Here is a 22,331-nt window from a genome sequence, read left to right on the forward strand (position 1 = left end):
CATACGCATAGGGTAACCGCGGGGCGGGGCGACAGTGCGACCAACAGTTTCGACGGAGCAAGCCGATACGTGTTTTCACTCTACGTAAGTATTTTTTGTATTCACTTTTGAACACGCTTAGCTGTTATAAGTTTTGCACGAATGATATAAGTGACTTAATATAGTTTATGAAGTGATAGCTTGGTTTAATATATAATTAGTCATTTTAGGCTAACTATAACGGTTATTTTTATTTTCAATAAATTTGTTGATTTCTCGGTTTGGGTACCTTCGTGCATTGCAGTTGTGAGTGGGGTAGATTCGTAGTAAGTAAGCGTGATATCGAACACATCCGACTTGACCGCGCTAGTAAACACAATCGACACGATATTAGCCCGGGAGCAGAAGCACAGAGTGGCTGTATACACAGTACAGTTTAGTGCAACCTCTGTGACACCCTCGCCACCGACTAGAGTGCAGCTACAGTATCAAGATGATTAACCCAACAACAGTGATGCAGTACGCAGTGAACCCCGCGAACCATATCACACACGTATCGAGCGATGCTTTTTCAGTAGCAAGCTTGCACAACGGTATATAGAAAATATTGTTTTAACCAAGATTTCCCCTCTAGTATATGAATTAGGTGATCTAAATGGAAAATCGTTTTGTCGATTTCATATAGAAGATATCGCCAAATATTAGTTAGTATTTGTTTCGTCCTACATCGTCGTTAGAAATATTACTTCGTATAGTACATAAAGACATATATGATTCTAGCATGGTTGTATCATAATTCTTTCTTCATAAAGTTTTGTCAATAGATTAAGTTAAGTGAAACCTTGGTCCAACGCTGTTGACCTTTGCGTTCACTGGGAGAATCGAAGTGGCAGTTGGTAGTTTTGGAGGGAATTCAGAGGTGAGCAATTTTTCGCTCAAGTAATTTTGTAGAGTTGTATGAGATTTTGACGTAAAGTATTATCTCACAAAAGGCAGCTTGCATTTTTATTTTTGCTCTGTGGTCACTAACATATTCCATGGGAAGTAACGTGTTGAAGAGGTATATTCCTGTTTTCTGTTTGATGCAGAGAACCAGTCTCAAATATACAATATGAGGTTTCAACTTGCGTAATATTGTGCTTGCATACAGTGGTGCACGAACATCGCCAAAGTCAGAGTGCGCGCATCAATCTCATTCTTCCTACTTCCGTCACTCGGGTCAATTCACCATAGATCGATCAAACATTTATGGGAATTGAAAATGCGAGTACAATATCCAATACTTTTCCATTATATAGACAGTCGTCGCTCAACACAGTGTTCAGAATGTGTCAATATACACAACACATTCGCTTTAACATGTAGGTGACTTTGTTTACTCATTTTCTCGAGCCAGCCTGATGGGTTAAAGGCAGACAGCCAGCACTTCAACTGGTGAAAACCTCTAAAAACAAGCATCTAATTGGTCTTCTCCGCTTCCAGATGTCTTGTTAATTCCTCATTTCTAGCTTAACACAGATTTCACGTGGCGGGAGTCACAGAAATCTAGTCGTGTTACTAGGTACATAAATACTAACCATTAACAAATGCAAATTTGCACGTTGTTTCAGTGCAAGTAAATCCTATATATTTCCAAGCGCACGTCAAGTGTTGCCAACAACTACAACGCAACCGAGAGGCGCAACTCCTTCCGTTAATTGAAGCAAACCAAATGAAGGGAAGCAGAGGGTGACCCCAGCAGCAAATTGACACCTGTGGTCCAATTTCTTCTGACCAGGCTGGTCATGTCACGAGAATCGTAGCACAGAGAAATATTCTCTGTGGTTTTTCCATTATATAATTGTCTATCATCAGTTTTACACTGGCAACATTCAAGAAGTCGCGCAGTCAGAGAATGGTCGAATAGGTGGGGGACAGCGGAAATGGGGCGTGGGACCGTTGGCGATGCAAGGTGCGGGGCCTTTCTTCTTGTTTCTACCTTGGTCGGAGGCGGACGGGCCTCCTCGTTGGAATAGTGGTCCGTGGCGGACGTATATAAAATCATGGTTTAGTTATAAGCAAGATGGAGGAACTGGACGTTGGAGCCTACATGCGTCGGCATGTAGGCGTTTGTAAATATGTATCTGTGTATCTTTCGTAAATATTTATCCATAACTTAGAGTATAAGTTAGTGACTGAGAGGTGCGAGGGGCGATTTCTGTCCTTTTAATACCCTGTTTTGTAACAATTTAGTATGTCGCTGCATTTAAATATTAATTCTTGTTCAATATAGCGACTCAATCCCATAGCCAATCTTATTATTTGATACCTTCAATTCTCCCAAGACATTAGAGACGGTCTTTTGCAGTTATTTCCACGTCAAAGAAAAACTAGCTGGCGTCCACCCGGAAGGATGGAGATCGCCTAAAGAGTCAATAAAGCATGCAACACTCATTCCAGACACCTTTAGAGTCTGGGAATCCACGCCATGGAAACTATTTCCTAGCGTGAATTTCACTGCTTTCAACAGCGCGCGGACTCGCCACCTGAGAAAGAGAATCTCATGTTCTGCACCGCAAAATGGTGGCAATAAGGTGAGTGTGTTAGAGCGAATAAAGAGTGACATTAATAATACTAATTCAACAAGTTTACCATCTGATTTAAGTGTTTATTATAATGCTATCAATGACTTTCAGTCTTCATAGCATTACAGCATTCAACAAGACTGCCGTAAATGATTTTTTCGAAAACCTTGAAAAGCTAATGACAAAATATAAGTTTACGGCTGATCGAATTTACAATTATGATGAGTCAAGGATATCCAGTGTTGAGCACGCCTAAGATTTTGGCTGAGAAAAACCAAAAACAAATAGGTCAACTTGTTTCGGCAGAGAGGGGAGAACTTGTTACATTTTAAGGAATAATTGCAGCTAGTAGTAACACAATTCCGCCACTATTTATCTTTCCCAGGGTCCATTTTAAGGACCACTTTATGGCTGGTGCTCCGGAAGGCAGACTGGGATTTGCGACAAAGAGTGGCTGGATTAATTCTAGTTTATTTTTGGAGGTGCTGAAACATATCCAGAAGAAATCGTCAAGCTCTAAAGATAACCCTATTTTGCTCCTGGTCGATAACAATGAAAGCCACGTCACAATATAAGCTGTAGACTATGCTCGTGATAATGGCATTGTTTATCTGTTGTTCCTACCCACACGACACACCGACCCCAACCCTTAGACGTCGGTTTATTTGGACCTTTCAAGACCAAACTTAAGACATCATTTAATGATTGGCATGTGAATAACCCAGGCAAAACCCTCAATATGTACACATACCAAAACTGGCTAAAATAGCATATTTTGAATCATTCAATGGTAAAAATATAACAAGTGCTTTTGAGAAGACTGGAATTTGGCCATTTAATAAACTAGCTTTTAGCGACGACGATTTCGCACCTGTGAGTGTTTACCATTCATTCTGGGGCCCGATTTCCTAACTATCGTCTCGTGTGGCACCAGACGACATGACGTAATTGTGACGTCAGCCAATACATGCTGCCCGCTCGAGCGTCAGCGAAATCGGGCTGCTGGTTCTACATCAGTCCCGGATATTGTCATGGAACAAATTATTCCTGAAGAAGTAGATCAACAAGATCTACCACCTGAATTAGCGCATGCTTTAGCTTGAAGGCTGATTCTGTTTTAACTTTGATCTCAATGCACGATTATATTACATTGAATAAATAGCATTATCTTTGACTGTACGAAGGTTCCCCATTATGTACGAATGTACCCCACACAATGTACGAAGCTACCCCATGTGTGGGGTAGTTTCGTACGTTTTCCATTTTTCAGAAAAGTTACCGTAGCTTCGCCATGCTTGTTTGTATCTAAACTACACTTCACTATTATTAAAGCCAAATATGTCGGGTATATAATAGCATTGAAGTTATTTTAAAATAGCTTTTTTTTTTTTTTATACGGCTTAGAGTAAAAAGTGTACGAATCCTACCTGCTCCCCCCTATGTATTTGAATTATTATATAATGTTATCAATTTAAATCGCGGGTCAAATTTAAGATGCTCTTTCTAATGTATAGGATCATGCGAAAGCCATACTTTTCAGATAAATGTTATCATCAAGTAAATTCACAGGAATATTGTCGCGCATCTTCCCTCTCTAGTAGATACTATATAACCCTTTGTGTTAGATAGACAGATATTTCTTCATACGTTTTGTTCGATGTATGAAACTTAGTGAGTGAGAAAGAGAACACTCTAAGACAAATTCTCTATACTCAAATCTCGTATGAGTGAGCGAGACAATTCCTCAATCCCAAAATACTGAATTAATCAAAAGAAAAATCTTTTGTGATGCGATTATTGATTTGTATAAACTTAGAGTGGGTGTAAAGGCGCATGCTTCGTATCAGCTGGAAGGACAAAGTTACGAATGTCGAGGTGATGTCAAGGATGAAAAAGACCAAAGAAATAGTCAAACTAATAAAAACCAGGAAACTGGCATACTTTGGCCACATCATGCGGCATCCCGAGAAGTATCGCCTTCTACATCTCATCATTTAAGGGAAGATCTCCGGTAAGCGAGGCCCTGGTAGAAGAAGAACGTCCTGGCTCAAAAACCTCAGGGACTGGTTTGAGCTCAGCACTCCATCCCTATTCAGAGCAGCGACGGACAGGGGCCAAATGGCCAAATTCATCGCCGACGTCTGATAACGGATATGGCACACAAAGAAGATAAACTTAGATGTAAGCCGAACGTTGTTTATAATGTTAGAATATAATAATTAAGTTTTTTTTGTAAACTTTGCTAACAAATTGTAATAGTTTGAGAGGTAAGATGTTAATCCATGCAACTTGTCTTTTCACTCCTTCCAGTCGGATCTGATTGGTCCGCGCCTCACGAGATAAGTTGTATGGAGAATTAAGAATGTCGAAAACATCTATTTCTGATTATTCTAGCTTTCTCAAAAACAACCAATTTACTATCTATCAATCAATTCTATCTTATGCATATCTTTTCTGAGCAAATCATTGCGTATTTGCCGACACCCATCTAGAGCTATACTCCTAGCTCTTCATCTGTCATTCCAATGTTTTCTGTGAGAGAGTGGAAGTAGGCATGTGGGAGTCACCCTATACCCACAGGCCATCAGCCTCCACCTAATTATCTATCCTCCGCATCGGGAAATTGTATCCGATGCGTTTAACCACGTATTTTCTTTCTTGTAGAAAGAGACGGGAGGGTTTTCCCTCTCTGGCAAAACTGCCTCCCAAGTTCTCCGTAACCCACGAAGGGTTTCGATAATCTTAGTACTACGTACTCGCGAATAATCTTCAGCGGGATTTCCCCCGCGTTAACCTGATGTCATACATAGGTGACGTCACGCCTACAGTATTGTGAAACCTGTGCTTAATTTTATAAACAGCCGTTCTATACGAACGCTAAATAATTACGCATACGATCTTTTAAATCTACCAAGTTATTATCTCTCGAATTAAAATAGTGTTACTAAGTTGTAACTTTAATAATGACTAAATATAAAACTACTTTATAAATTATAACTGTGCCCCTAATCTAAGATTTTAAATAAATAAATACTAAGTGCCGAGCCACACCGGGCGACTCTGGTCGGAGACCACGCGGTCGGAGCCACGCCGAGACCAGACCGATGCATACAGTTATATGGAGCATGCCACACCTGGTCGCCCAGTAGTCGCGCAAGTAATAAAGTCGGGCGATCAGTAAAATCACGTTCTTGCGCTCGGTCTGGTCTCGCAGTCTCTCTGGTCGGGCGACCGGTAGCGATGTATGAAAACATATAGTTATATATTGAGTGCTGCCACGCTGGGCGATTAGTCGTGAGCAGCTACGCTGCGGAGAGGACGTATTTTTTGCATAACTTGCGTGTACATTCATTATCAGCCATGGCGTTCGATACGGATATGTTCATTATAGAGATACAAATGGGACGTATAGACTTCCATAGGATAGTATCTTGTTTGGTTAGGTCATTCTTGCTTAATCAAATGATGATATCGACATTCTAACGTAGTTGAAGAATTTGCCAGGGTATTTTCTTAAATCATCATACAACGTGATAAACACTCCAGACAGAAAGCGAGCTGCGACGAAAGAATGAGTCCAGATCCTTTTTTTCTTATTCTTTTCCAAGAATCTTTTATGCCGCAAATACAGCACGAGCGCAACATCTTCGACGTCCATCTTAAAGTGAGCGCCGAGCGGATTATTGGCTGCCCCCGGTTGCCACGCGCGGAGAGAACGTATTTTTTGCATACTTGCGTAGGTACGTACTTTCATTATTATTATTATTTATTGGCTGCCACTCGTGTGAATCGTGAAAGTGTAAATCGCCCAGGAAGATCAGTCGCGCGTCTCGGTCTCGAGACAAGAGTCGCCCGGTGTGGCTCGGCTCTTAGTTTCTAATTTTAACCTACAAACTGAACGACGTAACCAAAATACTATATTTACAAAAACATTTATTATAAATAAGTTAGTTTCTAAAAACATACTTTATTAATTTTATATGATAAATATTTCACTGTGGCCTTGACCTCTGATGCTTAAACGTGTGCGTGTGCCATACATAAACAATAAAAACAAATATTTTAAAAGCGAGTTTTTATTAATAAAGTGCCTTTAGTGGAGCACCATTCACGAGTGCGTCCACCACCTACTCCAATTCCTCACTGAGGTGGAATCCCTCTCACGATACCTGAGCTAGTCGAACATCAGGGTCCGCTATCGTTGATCGCCCTCTCACTTTAGACGTTGTCACCCTCAGTAGGTGCGACATTCCAATAAAGACAATGTGCTATCAACCCTTGGCGGTCACTCCTGAGGGAGGGGTGACATAATACCAACAGAAGTATACTAACTTTGAAGAGGTGTGTAATTCCTCCCAATTGATTGATTGACGATTGGTATCTACTTGCAGATGGCCGCTTTTGTGCTGTAATACGTGCAAATCGCAGGCTGCCCACATGAAGTACATCGTCACCGAAAATGAAGTATTGATTTGCTCGCGGTGCCAGCCTGAAGATACTACGACTGTGATATCTGACGCTAGTAGGTTTACAAAACATTTTGATATTCATATAGATTTCACAAACACATTTAATCAAATTAGAGCCCAACCTCTTAAATCACGACTGTTTGCTAAAATGGTCAAATGATTGAATCGTGTACTTTGGTTTTATTAGTTGAATAAATAAAATTCATTACCAACTTTCCTATTTTAAAGAAATCATTATTGCTGTCAACTGAAGATATCGATTGGATATAATGTTGAATTTAGATAAAACATTACTACCGTAGGTCTTACACAGAATTCATCTAGTAGCATAATATCCCAAAAGAGCCCTTCCGATCAACTTCTGCCGAGTGTACGTGAAAAGGTTAGTAGACGAAACTACTATGGTGTCAGTGGGTATAACAACCCAACTGTTCATCAATTTGATCAGTCTATAAAAAAAGTAATGATTCATGACAAACTCAAGGTTTCTTTCGCCGGTAATTGCATGCCCTTTAGACCACATATCAATTCTGAATTGCTCTAGCAACCACATCATCATATTAATCAACTCTTTCTTCATCATCTAGTTAAAATATGTGATGATGGGGACATAAATTCCAGAGTTCCGCAGATATTAATTCTGATGATATTCTTGATTCAATTTACATAAGCAAATATGTCTATATATTGCTGGATTCATTGTCAGGCATCTGCGGAAAATGGTAAAGTGTGAAAAGTGTCAGGGAGGATCGCATGGAGTCGTTGATCATTGCGAAAAATACAGGGGGCCTTAGTGTACCGTTCTATGGATGTAATTTCCATTTGCACCCGCAGTGAAAAAATATTTAAAAAAGCCCCGCATCAAAGCGGAGGCATTCGTATGCATCGAAAATTCGATTCAAATAAACTTTTTTTGTTAATAGCAACTGTATTTTTAGAGGATTGGATGATCACATGACGTATTTTGGCATTAATAAACCACGTCACAAATTTAATCAAACTAGTTTCCAAAAAATATTTAGAAATAAGATATCATTTAGCGAAAAATACAGAGCAACCAATTAGTCATATTATTATTTGATTAATTATTTGTAATTAAATGAAACACAATTTTATAATACTTATTCCACTTTTTAATTGAATTCAGTTTTTATAAACATTTGATTTCAAATAAAAACATTCTGGTTTAAACTAATCGATTTTTTTATTTGTATGAATATACTCATTCATATAAGCTTCTCGGATAATATTATGCATAAATATTGTAATTAATGAGATAAGAACAAGGTCGAACCTTTCGTCGCAGCCACGACAATCCATAAGAAGGTCCGAAAGGTTCCAGACACCGATGCCCTAATTGGATTCACCCTTGTGTTTGAAAAGGATGCCGCATGAAGTTGTGACTGGGAGCAGACCATGCCTTTTCACTAAGGAAACTGGCATATAAAATATACACGGAAATATGCGGTGTCACCCAGGACATCCGCACGTCAGCGGACGTGTTCATTAGTAACAAAAAACTACTTATTGCTGAGCTGCTGCAGACTCCACACGCCGAGAGTGTGCAGTTGAACCAAGTCTTCGGTCAACTACACAAGAGAAAAAGTGCCACGGAACTTTCATGGGAATGGTCCGGCGATTGAAGAAACCCTCCATGACAATGCGACACCACCGATCAGAGCCAAACCCAAACGAGGCAGACCGAGCTGCAGTTACTGCCAGATGAGACAGGCCACTCCGCTGGTGTGCCGCTCTAATCGGAGGAGTGAAACTAAAAGAACCAGTGACCGACCGACCTACCTCCAGGGGTAATTGAAACTACTGAGACTGCACAGCACAAGTTTTGAGCTATGGATGCGGGATACCTAGTTTCGTTGCGCAGTAAATGTCTGGATTGCAAATTAAAATAAACCATAGGTGTTTCTATTTATTAATATTAGATCTCTCTCTGGTGTTTGTGATGAATCACAGGTTGAAAGGGAAGGTGATGTTACAATGTGGCTAGATAATGAACACAAAACAACAATCAAAAATATCACATAGCCATTTATAATATAGATGAAACGCGTATATTTTAAAACATGGCCCCTGATAAGACACTGGCCTTCAAGGGCGATAAATGTCATGGAGGTGAGGGTGGAAGAAAGTCCGCAGACAAGTGCAATGTGTCAATAGTAGTTAAGTTACAGTTAAGAAAACCTAGAAATAAGTACATCTTAATAACTAATCTTAAAGTGCATTGCAAACCTAAAAATTTACAACAATATAAATATTTTACAATCAGTAAAACTCGTCCGTGCGAACCGACATATGAGCATTTTCCCGCAGGCCGAAGGAATGCTTACGTGTCGGGTTTCATTTGTCGTATCGCAGGAATTAACAAGTAAATGGGGCATTTCTGCTACTGTGTCGTGAGAAATCCATTATTTAAATTGTGTCATAGTCAAATTTCGCAGACAAAATTCTAAGAAACAATCCACAGTGTGGGAAACTGACAGCGGTCAATCAACCGACGCCGTGTTTGATATTCCTTTGTCTACCTTTGCTATTTAAACTAATGACACAATACGACAAGGAACTAGATCTTCAAATCTACCGAACGAATAACACGCTTCTCGCTCCGGCGGAAAAGAATTACTTTTCGTTGGAGTGAGAACCCGCCGCGTTCAACAACAACGCCGTCTTTGCGTTCAGTCACCGAGTTCGATCTCCACATCACTCTGTGACCTGTCAACGTCGCGATGTACAGTACCAGGGCATCCGCTGCCACATCCAGCACCATGGAGGAGGACACCGCATCTGGATACCAAACATCGACGACGACAGCGCACCAAGACTCACCAGTCGCATCACCGATTTCATCACCTTGGCTCGATGACAGCTGCTCATCAACGTCACAGGACAGTTCCGCCAGCGGCCCCATCAGACTTGGAGCCCCGGAGAGTCCTAACTGCAGCATCATCAGACCCAGCTTGCCTGATGACTCCGACAACCCAACCTGGTTGTCATCAGGACGTCAACTTCCACCAAGTGATAATCGCCAGGATGGAACGACTGCTCGCCGGACTACGACGTGTAGCCGCACAAGACAACACACACCAAGCCGCCAAGGATCCACATCCTTGAGCCCGTCAGCCACATTCATCCAGCCGCCAGCGCAGCCGAATCACCGGAGCCCTGCGGACTCCTCAGCAAATCAGGAGGAGGCAGTTCTGGTGCCGCCAGCAGCTGGACCAAACACCACCAGCGTCACGACGGAGAGCCCAAGGCAGCCCGCTTTGGCCACCGTCGCCCGCCGGTTGGTGTGCGCAGACGGGATGCTAACTTCGCCCAGGCAAGTTTAAGGTTTTTCCTACACACGTACATAAGCAATTAACATAGTACAAACCCACGCATTTAAATTCATTGGCAAACCTAGAATACAACTTGACTTTCATCCCTAAGGCAATTTTACTCGAAGAAGCTATTCTAAACAATAGATAGTTTTCTGATGATGAGTAATTGGCTTAGGCGACTTTTGATATTTCCACAACCCTAGACTTCTCATTCAATCAAACATTTTCGCAAACCTCTCAGTAGTTCAATTTTTGTTCTTTCTTGAACTACCCCCACTGCTTCCTGTTATCCACATACAGAAGATATGTTCTAACAGAGCAGCCCTCTTGGCCCTGTGAAACTCACTCACAGCTAAGACGCCCTTTTCCTCACTTCTGCGACATCGCAAGTTGGAAAACGCAAACGCAAAATGTTTTCATTGACTCCTCAAGTTTACCCGGATCCATATCAAATACAAGTCTCAACATTGATTCTACCAGCAATGTACACACCTACATTCATTTGCCCCAATTCATTAAAGTGCCACGTACTTGTTCATTCAGTATACACAAAACGCAAAACAGAAAAATCTAAAGCAAACCGAAGCAAGTTTCAACTCAAGACCACTTCAAAACAACCGTTTCATGTACTCAAGGAAACAATGGATAAGCATGTGAAAAATCCTGACACCGTGAGAAATTGTGTAACACGAGCCGGTACGCGTACACTTTCCAGACCGTCTGGGCCAGTAGAACAAACATGGTTAACGACATCAGGCACGCGCCGAACAATGCAATGAGTGTCGTGTTACAAAACAGCACGCGGAGTATCCAATTTCAAAACAGCAACGTAGCGATTGCAAGGACACACATCGACCTAGACTGTAGGTTAGTGGCGTATGCAATACAGAAAATGCAGGCATAAACAATTCATACATAATAAATACGGAGAACTCAACTGGATTATTCAGTATTTTATAATCGTCATCACCAGGAGACACCAGCACACGAAAATGGGTGCACAACAGACAAAGGAAGAGATCATCGTCGCTCAAAATGCGTCAGGGGAGGCAATTGCCAACGACACGTCGACAGGCCAACTGTCGTGGGCAACGCTTGCCTTGATTATCGTCATCATCGCCGCAGTTACCAGCTATCTGCTATGAACAAATTGCAAAAAGCATATCACCAAAAGAGTCATCAAGGACATGAGAGCAGACGTCCCGGGATGCAGACCACCGCAGCATCCACCGAGACAGATGTGATAGGACCTTCAAGCAACCACCTCTACCTACCTTCATCGAAATCTACGTGCCGCATATCGCTGGAAGGGGGGTAATGAGGGTGGAAGAAAGTCCGCAGACAAGTGCAATGTGTCAATAGTAGTTAATATTATAATGTGTCAATACTACCAAGCAAAAGGTCGTTTACCTCAGGCCGAGTAGACGCCAGGGCAATTGTTTCGAAATCACTAATATTATGTGTTTCGATATTGTTACGAGGGTTCAGTTTGGTGTTGGAACAACATCATGGCCAACCTCTACAAGTGACAAAGTCAACACTTGCAATAATAATGATTCAGAAGCAGCCGCAGCTGAAACTGCATTAACTGTGTCAGATGTTGACGCAGATATTGGACTGCTTCCAATGGCAGCTGTACCGCCAAAAAGCTCAAAAAGCCAAGTATGTACTCCATAAACGGATGATGATGAAAGAGGGAGAAAATATGGTACCTGAAAGAGCACCAGTAAATGAATTAAAATACATAGGTACTGTCAAACAAGATCTTCTTGCCAATGTGTTAAAACTGTGCACTAATAAAACCCCTCCTACTTTTAACCGCACTTCGACTGTGCTTCTTTCGACCTTCAACGAGTGATCTATATGCCGAATTCAAGGAGCTATTTTCTATAAAAGACCCCTATCAGTCTGTGGCTACTCCTCGTGATCTCATCAAGAGTTATAGTTTACTTAAGTACCAGTGTAACATTGTAATAATTCGCAAAGTGATTGCCTTCTACCAAGCAAAAGGTCGTTTACCTCAGGCCGAGTAGACGCCAGGGCAATTGTTTCGAAATCACTAATATTAAGTGTTTCGATATTGTTATGAGGGTTCAGTTTGGTGTTGGAACAACATCATGGCCAACCTCTACAAGTGACAAAGTCAACACTTGCAATAATAATGATTCAGAAGCAGCCGCAGCTGAAACTGCATTAACTGTGTCAGATGTTGACGCAGATATTGGACTGCTTCCAATAGCAGCTGTACCGCCAAAAAGCTCAAAAAGCCAAGTATGTACTCCATAAACGGATGATGATGAAAGAGGGAGAAAATATGGTACCTGAAAGAGCACTGTGTCAGATGTTGATGCAGATATTGGACTGCTTCCAATGGCAGCTGTACTACCAAAAAGTTCAAAAAGCCGAGTATGTACTCCATAAAAGGATGATGATGAAAGAGGGAGAAAATATGGCACCTGAAAGAGCACCAGTAAATGAATTGAAATACATAGGTACTGTCAAATAAGATCTTCTTGTCAACGTATTAAAACTGTGAACTAATAAAAGCCGAACTAATAAACACCTATCAGTCTGTGGCTACTCCTCGTGATCTCATCAAGAGTTATAGTTTACTTAAGTACCAGTGTAACATTGTAATTAATATTAACTGAAAAGTTTGGCAAAAAATAATAAGACATAATAATATGTGAAAAGTATAATCATTTGAATATTAATTACATGTAACTTCGATAATAAAAAAATATTTACTCACAGTATCATTACCTACTATTTCAGAATCTTGTCAAAAGACCACGACTTTTTAGTCGACTTTATTGAAATATATCGTCGACATGTTTGCTTGTGGAAAAAAATGATCCACAATGCTAACAAACGATAAACTGCATATAATGCCCTGTCAAACCTGGTAAACACGAAAATAAACAATTTACGTTCGGCATACAAGGAATTTAAAAAAGTTAAAGACTGATAAAAGTGGAGCAGGAAGTGATTCAATATATACTCCATCATTGTGGTATTATGACTTTATTTCATTCCTCAATAACCACCAGCAGAATCGTCAAAGTATTAATACCATGGATTGAAATGTCAAGGATGCTGAAATAATAGCTATAGTAAGTAACTAAGAAGTCCTTGCAACGAGGAAAAATGGCTTGCCTACCGCGATGCCAAAAAACATTACAGAGAGCCATCAAAGAGAGCAAGGCGAGATGCTGGGCAGAACTGTGTCACTCTATTAACAGCGACCCATGGGGAATGCCCTACAAGTTAGTGCGAAACAAGCTCCGGAAAACAACCGTTGACCCCTACCTCCAGAACCCAAAAAATCTGGAGTCTGTAGTAGATGGACTTTTTCCGCGGCATCCTGAGAGAGGAAAGCAGACAGCGACAGACCAGGACGACGTAGTTATTCCATTCTCTCGGGCTGAACTGATAGAAGCAGCAAAGCGGATTAAAGTGGCCAAAGCACCTGGCCCGGATTGCATCCCAAATGCGGTCATTAAGCGAATCGCTTTGAGGGACCCTGTGTAACGTTATTATTCACAATCTTGTGGATAATATACGTTTTTAAACACTAGCAACATTCGATGAGGATTTTTGAGACATCGTTAAATTGGCGGTACTGCGCGGAGACTTTTAAGTTGGCAGCTTGCCTACGCGCGATTGAAAGGCGTACGGATTACTCTGAATATAGTTCAGTGTGGATCGCAAAGAAGGAAGGACGTTATCGAGCGGGCCGCTCGGCGAGCCAGCCAGCAAGATAACGGCCATGACTCTACGGTATTTATTGTATCGATTTTGTGTTTAAAGGACTAGATTCCTGTCTCTTAAATTTGTATTAACCTTCCCCCGGTAACTCTGGTAGTGTGGTTAGGGATTTTGGCATTGGTTTCGAACTTAAATTTGTAACCTTTATAATGTAACTTCGGCGGTGGCCGCGTTGTATTTCCGTTGTTTTTACTAGTACCAATAAATATGCTTAGTGTCCATTTTGGACCATCCTCAAATGATTTTATTATTTTTCTTGACCTGATTTGTTCCTTATATAGAAATATGCCAGGAGAGGAGTCAGGCAAGATGGCGCCCCCTGATTTTGTAATAAATTGATCATTTTTCCTCAATGCTGAACAATCATTTTTCTTAATCCTAAATGCTGAACACTGGAAGATTTATAACCAAAAGACCACGTGGAAGTCCACGACCTACGGTTTGTAGGTATTATAAACCTACGGGGATGGGATCCTCATGTTTTACCGCTGTTTTGTATTGAGCTATTCCGGATGTTTTAAGCGAAGGATCTATATCTATTTTAGCCATGGTAGATTTCTTATCGGCTTTCGTTTCAGTGGCGCACCAACTGGGGCATTTTTTTTTCATTATTCATGTTACATGGCGAACTTTTTCATCGCGTTTTTTTATATAGCTTGTGCGCGTCGTGAGAGTGTTTTCGAAATAAACTTACGCGTCATGTCTATTTTTATTCCGTTACACAGTTGAGTTGTACGAAATATTTTGTGGGTGCGGTATTATAAACCCGAAAGTGTTCCAGTACTTGTTCAGATTTGTGATATTATATATTCTTTACACATTTGCCAATGCCAGATACCTAGATGCTCTGTGGGGTCGGAATATTATTTTGCCGGACGTTTGTTACCTTTGTAACACGTCTCGTTAATTACCTTCTAGCACGGGTAATTAAATTTGTTACAACTTCTCATAGGATCTTGATCGGCACTTCTTGACGAACCGTGCAACAGGCAACATACTTCTCACTGTTTGCCTTCTTCAATATTTAAAACTTTCAATAGTTTAACCATTTAAGCATTTTTAAATATTTATTTAAATTGATTAATAGTGCTTCGCTATTTTTGGTGTCGGTTCGATACGGCACGCCTTTGAAATATTTAAATATTTACCCGCTTTGTTTTGGATTAATTAATTGGTGTTTCAATACTAATATGTTTTTGCAAACCTGTCTATAGCTTGCTACCCACTGTCTATTTCGCGTTCGTGTCGTGTTGGGATTTGGAGGAGTTCTCGTTTCCTGGGGGTGCAGCGGACGTCGATTCCTGCCGGGTTGCAGGGAGCGGAGGAGTTTTCGTTTCCTGGGAATCCAGCGGTCGTCGATTGCTGCCGGGTTTGCAGGGAGTGGAGAAGAATCATCAGCTCGCCACATGTCGAGATTGTTCCAGCAACAAGAAATAGCGGAGCGAAGACGAACAAAAGCTAAGTGGATTTAATTTATTGAAGTGTTTTCTTAAAATTTTGTGTGATTCCCATGCGGTTTTAGTGCGGTGAATCATGCGTGTCAATTATACAGGGCCGTATTGTTGCTGTGTTCCTGTATATTTATTAGATATCCCATCACACGATTTTGTTGCGGGATTACCTATTTTTATATACCGGCTGTTGTATTGAATTGTGCGTTGCAAACAATATTTCGGTTTTGCAATCGTTACATTACAGGTTCGATTCCTGTTTTCATCTACCATCGACAGCGTTGAAATTTACTGATTACCTACACTGTGGATGTTCTTTTTACTCGATGTGAACATAGCCACCCTCAATTTGGGAAGAGGTGATTATCGACACATTACAGGTTCGATTCCTGTTGAGAATTTTGTGTGTGATAGGTTTTCTTTGTCTCTCTATGAAAGTCTACTTACCAACTTATCGTGTAGGTAGGATTCTTCATTATTATAAGAGTCGCTCGGAACTATTGGCGGCACTACTAATTAAGTTGTTTCAATGTTGGTGACGGGTTTACTTATAACTTATTATAAGTATATAATAATTATACTATACTTATAATTATTATTGTGCTGTGTTGCTGCACACGTGAGTTTTGATTGACCACGTTGTAGTAATTTTCAGGTGGCGGGTATTCTAATACTTCTAATAGTTCTACTATTTAGTACCTTATTACAACCTCTCATTCTTTACCCTCTGGACGGTATTTTATATATCACCTTTTACTCTGATACCTGCTGAGCCCAGGTATTCTAGAGATTTTATTAAATATCTACTAGGATTCTTCTTTTTCCTCGTTGAACTTTTCTATTCAAAATGGCGGACGCTAGCCATTCGGCCTTACTTACTTCGGAATTTAATCCCGAAGATGGCTGGACGGCACCAAGTTTAAAAGAAGCGTTATTGAAGCGAGGTTTAAAGCCCGCTTGTTCCTTTAATGATATGAAAGTACAAGCACTTGCTTGGATTGCTGGATTACGTGCAAAGGCTACTAGTGATTTAGAAGCTATTAACACTAAAGAGGTCTCTCTAAAGTCTTATAAAATTACATTCGATGGTACCACGCCGGTTCACGAGTTCATTCTGCGAATCGAAGAGCTAAGGTTTGGCAAAAAGACACCTGATAGGACGCTTCTGGGTTGCTTCCCAGAGCTTTTGAAGGGCCGTGCCTTAATCTGGCACAGAGATGCCAAGAGTTCATTTACTACTTGGGAGGACTTTAAAGAAGGTTTATACCTTCACTTCGAAGGAGAAGACGTTTTAATCCAACTAGAACGCACACTGTTAACTCGAGTACAACTCCAGGGTGAGACCGCTGCGGATTATATACTGGATATGAAAAATATAGCGAAACGTTTAGGAGACGTTTCGGAAACTAAGCTAATTTCCTTGATTTAACTCGGGTTGCATCCGAATTATAGAGCAATATTATTACCAAGAGATGTCACTACTTGCAGTGAATTAGAAGTTATTTGTCGCAAAGTTGATACTTATAAAATGGGTCCAGTCACTCCAACTAATAAATCTACCGCGCAAGATAAAGCCATTGCCGCTTATACTGCGCCCAATGTCTCGTCCAATATACCTAAATACGTAAAACCTAACCTTATTCAAGCACCCTTACCAACCGTTACTAATGATTCTATAGCAATATGTAAAAAATGTTTGCAGAAGGGCCATTATTTTCCGTCTTGTAGAAACATTCGCTACCCGATTTGTTTTCATTGTAGACAGGGATATACTACCACTGCTCGATGCCCGGCATGCAAAGCCGCAGGCACGGGTTATTTTACTGCAAATAATTTAAATTATGACACTACTCATTGTACGCCGGTTAACAACCGACCTGTTACGCCGAAAGATTCCAAACCTAAACATAATAGAACGATCGCAAAAAACGAGGTGACTCCCTCTGTTTAAAGCCCTCCGCAAAACAGAGAGGTAAAGAGTGGGAGGAGTGGTTAGATGTAGTGTCCTACTTTCATAGTTGTAATATATGTGTTTCTCCATTATCACGATCACAGCAAATGGATGATCGTCCTTTTTTAACAGTATCCATTCGTGCTGAACCAATGAAGGGGTTACTAGACTCCGGGGCTTCCGTGAGCTGCATCAGCGAGCGTAGGTCCCGAAGCTTGGTCGCTGCGGGTTTTTCTCTCTTACCATCCATGGTAATGATTAAGGCTGTGGATGGCTCTACTCAACCTGCAATGGGTGCCTTAAGAATTCCTGTTACTTTAGGAAATCTTAAGCACGATCTTATTTTCACCATTGTTGCGAATCTCGTCCCGGAATTGATACTAGGTATTGATTTCTGGCGAAAATTTAAAATCGCGCCGAATATCGTTAGCCTTGCGCGAATTCCACTTGATTGTTCTCCTGGTATTTCCACCGCTTGTTCACTTGACCATCAGTCGCTTTCTTCTTCTCAGATTCAATCATTAGAATCTATCAAACAACGCTTTCACTCCATTTCATTCGAGAAATGTGGTTTAGGTCGTACTCATCTTGTTACCCATTCAATAAATACTACTGGCCCGCCCATCAAACAGCGATATTATCCTTTGTCGCCTGCCAAACAATTACTTATGGAAAAAGAATTAGACGAAATGTTAGCTTTGGGCGTGGTGAGACCTTCTCGTTCCTCCTGGTCAAATCCTGTTATCATGGTTTCCAAAAAGGATGGTTCAGGAAGATTGTGCTTGGATTCCAGAAAGCTTAATGCTGTTACTAAGCCCGATCGATACCCTTTGCCGTACATCTCGCAAATATTGGATCATTTGCGTGATGCCAAATTTATATCGTCAATCGACCTGTCTAAAGCGTTCTGGCAGATAGCTTTAACTCCAGAGTCGCGCGAAAAGACTGCCTTTGTTGTGCCTCGACGAGGTTTGTTTGAGTTTGTGTGTATGCCCTTTGGGGTCCGTAACGCGCCAAGTGAGCAGCAGCGTCTCTCCGACAGTTTATTTGGGCCTGAATTTGAATCCAGGGTATTTTGCTATCTGGACGACGTAATAATCGTCTCAGAGAATTTTGAAAATCACTTAATTTTGTTAGATAAAGTCTTTGAAAAATTTAAAAGCTCAGGACTTACTATTAATTATAAAAAATCTGAGTTCTGTAAAACTGAGTTGAAATACCTAGGTTATATTGTAAATGATAAGGGGTTACAGTGCGACCTGATGAAACTGCAATGCGTGAAAAACTTTCCTGTTCCAAAAAACGTTAAGAATGTCAAGTCGTTTATTGGCCTTTGTTCGTATTATAGGCGTTTTATACGTAATTTTTCTTCTCTATCAGCACCTCTGACTAAGCTCACCGGTTCCACTAAGGGGGTCTCCAATTTTCAGTGGTCCGCTGAGGCGCAGAGTGCGTTTGAAGCTTTGAAACTTGCTCTTATAACGGCACCCGTTTTGGCGTGTCCGGATTTCTCTCGTGAGTTTGCGGTACATTGCGATGCTTCTTCTTTCGGATTGGGGGCCGTCTTGATGCAGACCTTTCCAGACGGTGACCACCCGATCGCCTTCTTCTCCCGTACCTTGACCAAATGCCAAAGAAATTACAGTACCACCGAAAGTGAACTTTTAAGTTTGGTTGAATCTATATATTATTTTAGGCAATACCTTGAGGGGAGCCACTTTACTGTTGTTACTGACCATTCTAGTTTGAAATGGCTCAAGACTTTAGATAATCCCGCGGGAAGACTCGCACGTTGGTCTGCGAGGTTATCGCAACATGACTTTGATATTGTACATCGCCCGGGCAGGTTACACACTGTCCCGGATGTTTTGTCCCGCATTGAAATTGCTTCACTTACTGTTCCTCCTACTTCTAAGGATAATTGGTTTGACACCACATTTGAAGGTTGCCAAAACAATCCAACTAAATTTCCACGCTTTAAAATTGTTAACGGAAAATTATTCAGATTTAAAGCAGGCGAGCTTCCGTTTGACGACTCCCACTGGAAGGAGTGTGTCAAACCTGAGGACAGGCTCGCGCGTGTTAAAGAATTTCATGACTCTGTTAACACTGTTCACTTAGGTATTTTTAAAACTTTCAAACGCATTGCAAATTTTTATTATTGGCCCAATCTTTTCAAAGATGTTGGTAAATACGTTAGCTCGTGTAAAATTTGCAAAGCATATAAACATTCCACTAGTAATCCTCCAGGCCTTATGTCTACACCTAAAATAGTTGACCGACCTATGCAAACTCTATCCATAGATTTAATCGGTCCTTTTCCTAAATCGAATAACGGTTTCATGTTTGTGTTTTCAGTAGTCGATATTTTCAGTAAATATGTTTGGTTGTGTCCATTAAAACGTGCTACTACCTTGCCTATTACAAACTTTTTGGAAAAGGAAATATTTCTAAAGTATGGCGTACCACATTGTGTTATTGCGGACAATGGCCGTCAGTTCATTTCCAAAGAGTTTAAGAAATTTCTAACTTCCTATGCAGTTCCGAAGCTGTTTTTAAATGCCTTTTACACACCTCAAAGTAACACGGTTGAAAGATACAATCAAACTATTGGTACCTCTCTAGCAATTTTAGTTGGAAAAGACCAACGCTCGTGGGCTACTTATTTACCTCATGTCCAAGTTGCCTTGAATTCAACTGTCAACTTGGCTACTAAATTTTCACCTTATTTCCTCATGCATGGACGTGAAATGATCCTTGACGGACGTTTTCATTTTCCTAGAGACTGCCCTACTGATAAAAACCTTACTTTACCTAGTCATGCCGATTTGTCATTATTTTCTGACAAACTACTTAATCTACCTGAAATATATGAAATTGTCCAAGAGCAACTTTTAGAAAGTTTCCATTCTAACGCTCAGCGTTACAATCTTAGAAGGAAACGAGTTCAGTTTGACGTTGGAGATATTGTTTGGAGACGAAACTTCGTTGCGTCAGACCAAGCGGCTTTCTTCTCAAGCAAGCTGGCACCCAGGTTCCTCCAAAACCAGGTTATCCAAAAACTTTCTCCTACAGTTTACTTACTTGCAGACACCACTGGTAAAACAGTGGGTCGCTTTCATATAAAGGACATTCTGAAACATTAACTTTTCAAGTTAATGCGATTTAGGTAGTTTTTGCTTTTCAATGTACTAGTGAGAATATTCTATTCCATTCTATTTAAAACTAATTTTGAATTTTGACAAGGGATTTTTGTTCCCCAAGAAAATACAAATAACTTATGGATAATTATGTAATAAGTTAAAGTAAAAACTTGATTTAAAATTTGACTTAAAATTTAACTTAGATTTGAGTTTACATTTTTATGCATTATTTCCAGTATATAAAAATTACTCGAGCATTGTATTAAAACTGCTACTAAACTCGTTAATGACTATTGAATTTCCTGATTCAATACCTTATGGAAATTTATCTTACTTTTATTGAAGCTATCTTAATTGACAGATACAGATCTGAAGATCGTCATGTCTAACCTATTTAATAACTGATCCACACTAACTGAAGTTAGTACTGAAATCTGTTGATATTATATCTAACAACAGAATTGTAATTAATAAAACTGAACCCGCAGTGATTACTCGCTTGACTTAATTGTTTGAATTAATACACTCACTAAACGTTTTGCTGGTGTATTAATGTGCTTTACATATTTGACTTTTCCTTGATGACTAACGTTGATCATGTACAGGTACTTCCTATATTTTTGGTTGGGAGGTATTTCCGTGATGCTTCACGTTCAAACTTAATACATTAACTATTAAGAATGTCAATGTATACCTTATAGTTACTTGGAATACATATGTTTATAATCTTATATCTCTCTATTGTATATGATGGTATATAACTGTTGTTTATTATAAGCCTTGTATATAGTTAGAAGATATTAACACAAGTTATATTGTTCCTACTATTGTACTATTAATCTTGTAAATAATGGAAAACAAGAGTTATTAGATGCTTTTGTTGCATTGTCTTTTCAATTAAGACCTATTGTACTGTTTACAGATATCAAAATGTAAATAATGGAAAACAAGAGTTATTAGATGCTTTTGTTGCATTGTCTTTTCAATTAAGACCTATTGTACTGTTTACAGATATCAAAATGTAAATAATGGAAAACAAGAGTTACTAGGTGCTTTTGTTGCATTGTCTTTTCAATTAAGACCTATTATGCTATTTCTCCTCCAATCTAAGGATAAAGTCATGCACCGGAATCTTCCCGGAAAACGATGTCATACGAATCCAGTCAATCTACTGTATATCGTATTAACCTTGATTTAATATTTAACTCATACGTGATTAATTCCATTAATCACATTTCAGCTAGCATTTTCTCCATCCTTTAAATATTATGCTACCTTTTTTGTGTTGCATTATATTATAGATATTCTCAAATGCTTTCAGAAATGACTGTTGATGGTGCCTGGTGGAGACTCCTAGATTTTGCTGTGCCCTGCTGTCAGAAATCCTGGTGTCGTGATCTTTCCGAACGGAGGCTGGAGAAACAGAACAACAGAACTTTTTGTCTCCGGCCAAGTGAAACTGTGGTAATCAAAAACTATATCCATTGTGTAAACTTTAATAGGAGGGTCAAACCCACGGATTAGGCAGGGACCAGCTGGTCGAAGAGCCTTCCGGGCGAGTGAATTAACTATTTAGTGTAATGTACTGTATTGGTGATGCGAAACAAAGGAAAAAATTTTCTCTGGTGAAACTGTCTAATTTGAAAAAACTGTCTAATTTGAAAAACTGTC

The 22,331-nt window shown here is 40.1% G+C and overlaps 2 protein-coding genes across 3 annotated transcripts in view; one reads left to right on the plus strand and one right to left on the minus strand.

The window, feature by feature from the left end:
• mdlc (RING finger protein mdlc) overlaps nucleotides 1-22,331 on the minus strand; it is a 77,774-nt gene that overhangs the window by 22,246 nt on the left and 33,197 nt on the right. The gene's annotated exons all lie outside the window — the stretch shown is intronic.
• Nucleotides 7,931-11,716, plus strand: LOC147074775 (uncharacterized). Its single transcript, XM_085942658.1, has 2 exons — nucleotides 7,931-9,495; nucleotides 9,707-11,716. Exon 2 carries the CDS (start codon nucleotides 9,754-9,756, stop codon nucleotides 10,354-10,356), a length of 603 nt encoding a protein of 200 aa, XP_085798784.1. The 5' UTR covers nucleotides 7,931-9,495; nucleotides 9,707-9,753; the 3' UTR covers nucleotides 10,357-11,716.

This window comes from Rhyacophila brunnea, unplaced genomic scaffold (assembly GCF_057557595.1).
Source record: "Rhyacophila brunnea isolate RB1 unplaced genomic scaffold, BYU_Rbru_1.0 scaffold_15, whole genome shotgun sequence".
In the NCBI taxonomy this organism is placed as follows: domain Eukaryota; kingdom Metazoa; phylum Arthropoda; class Insecta; order Trichoptera; family Rhyacophilidae; genus Rhyacophila; species Rhyacophila brunnea.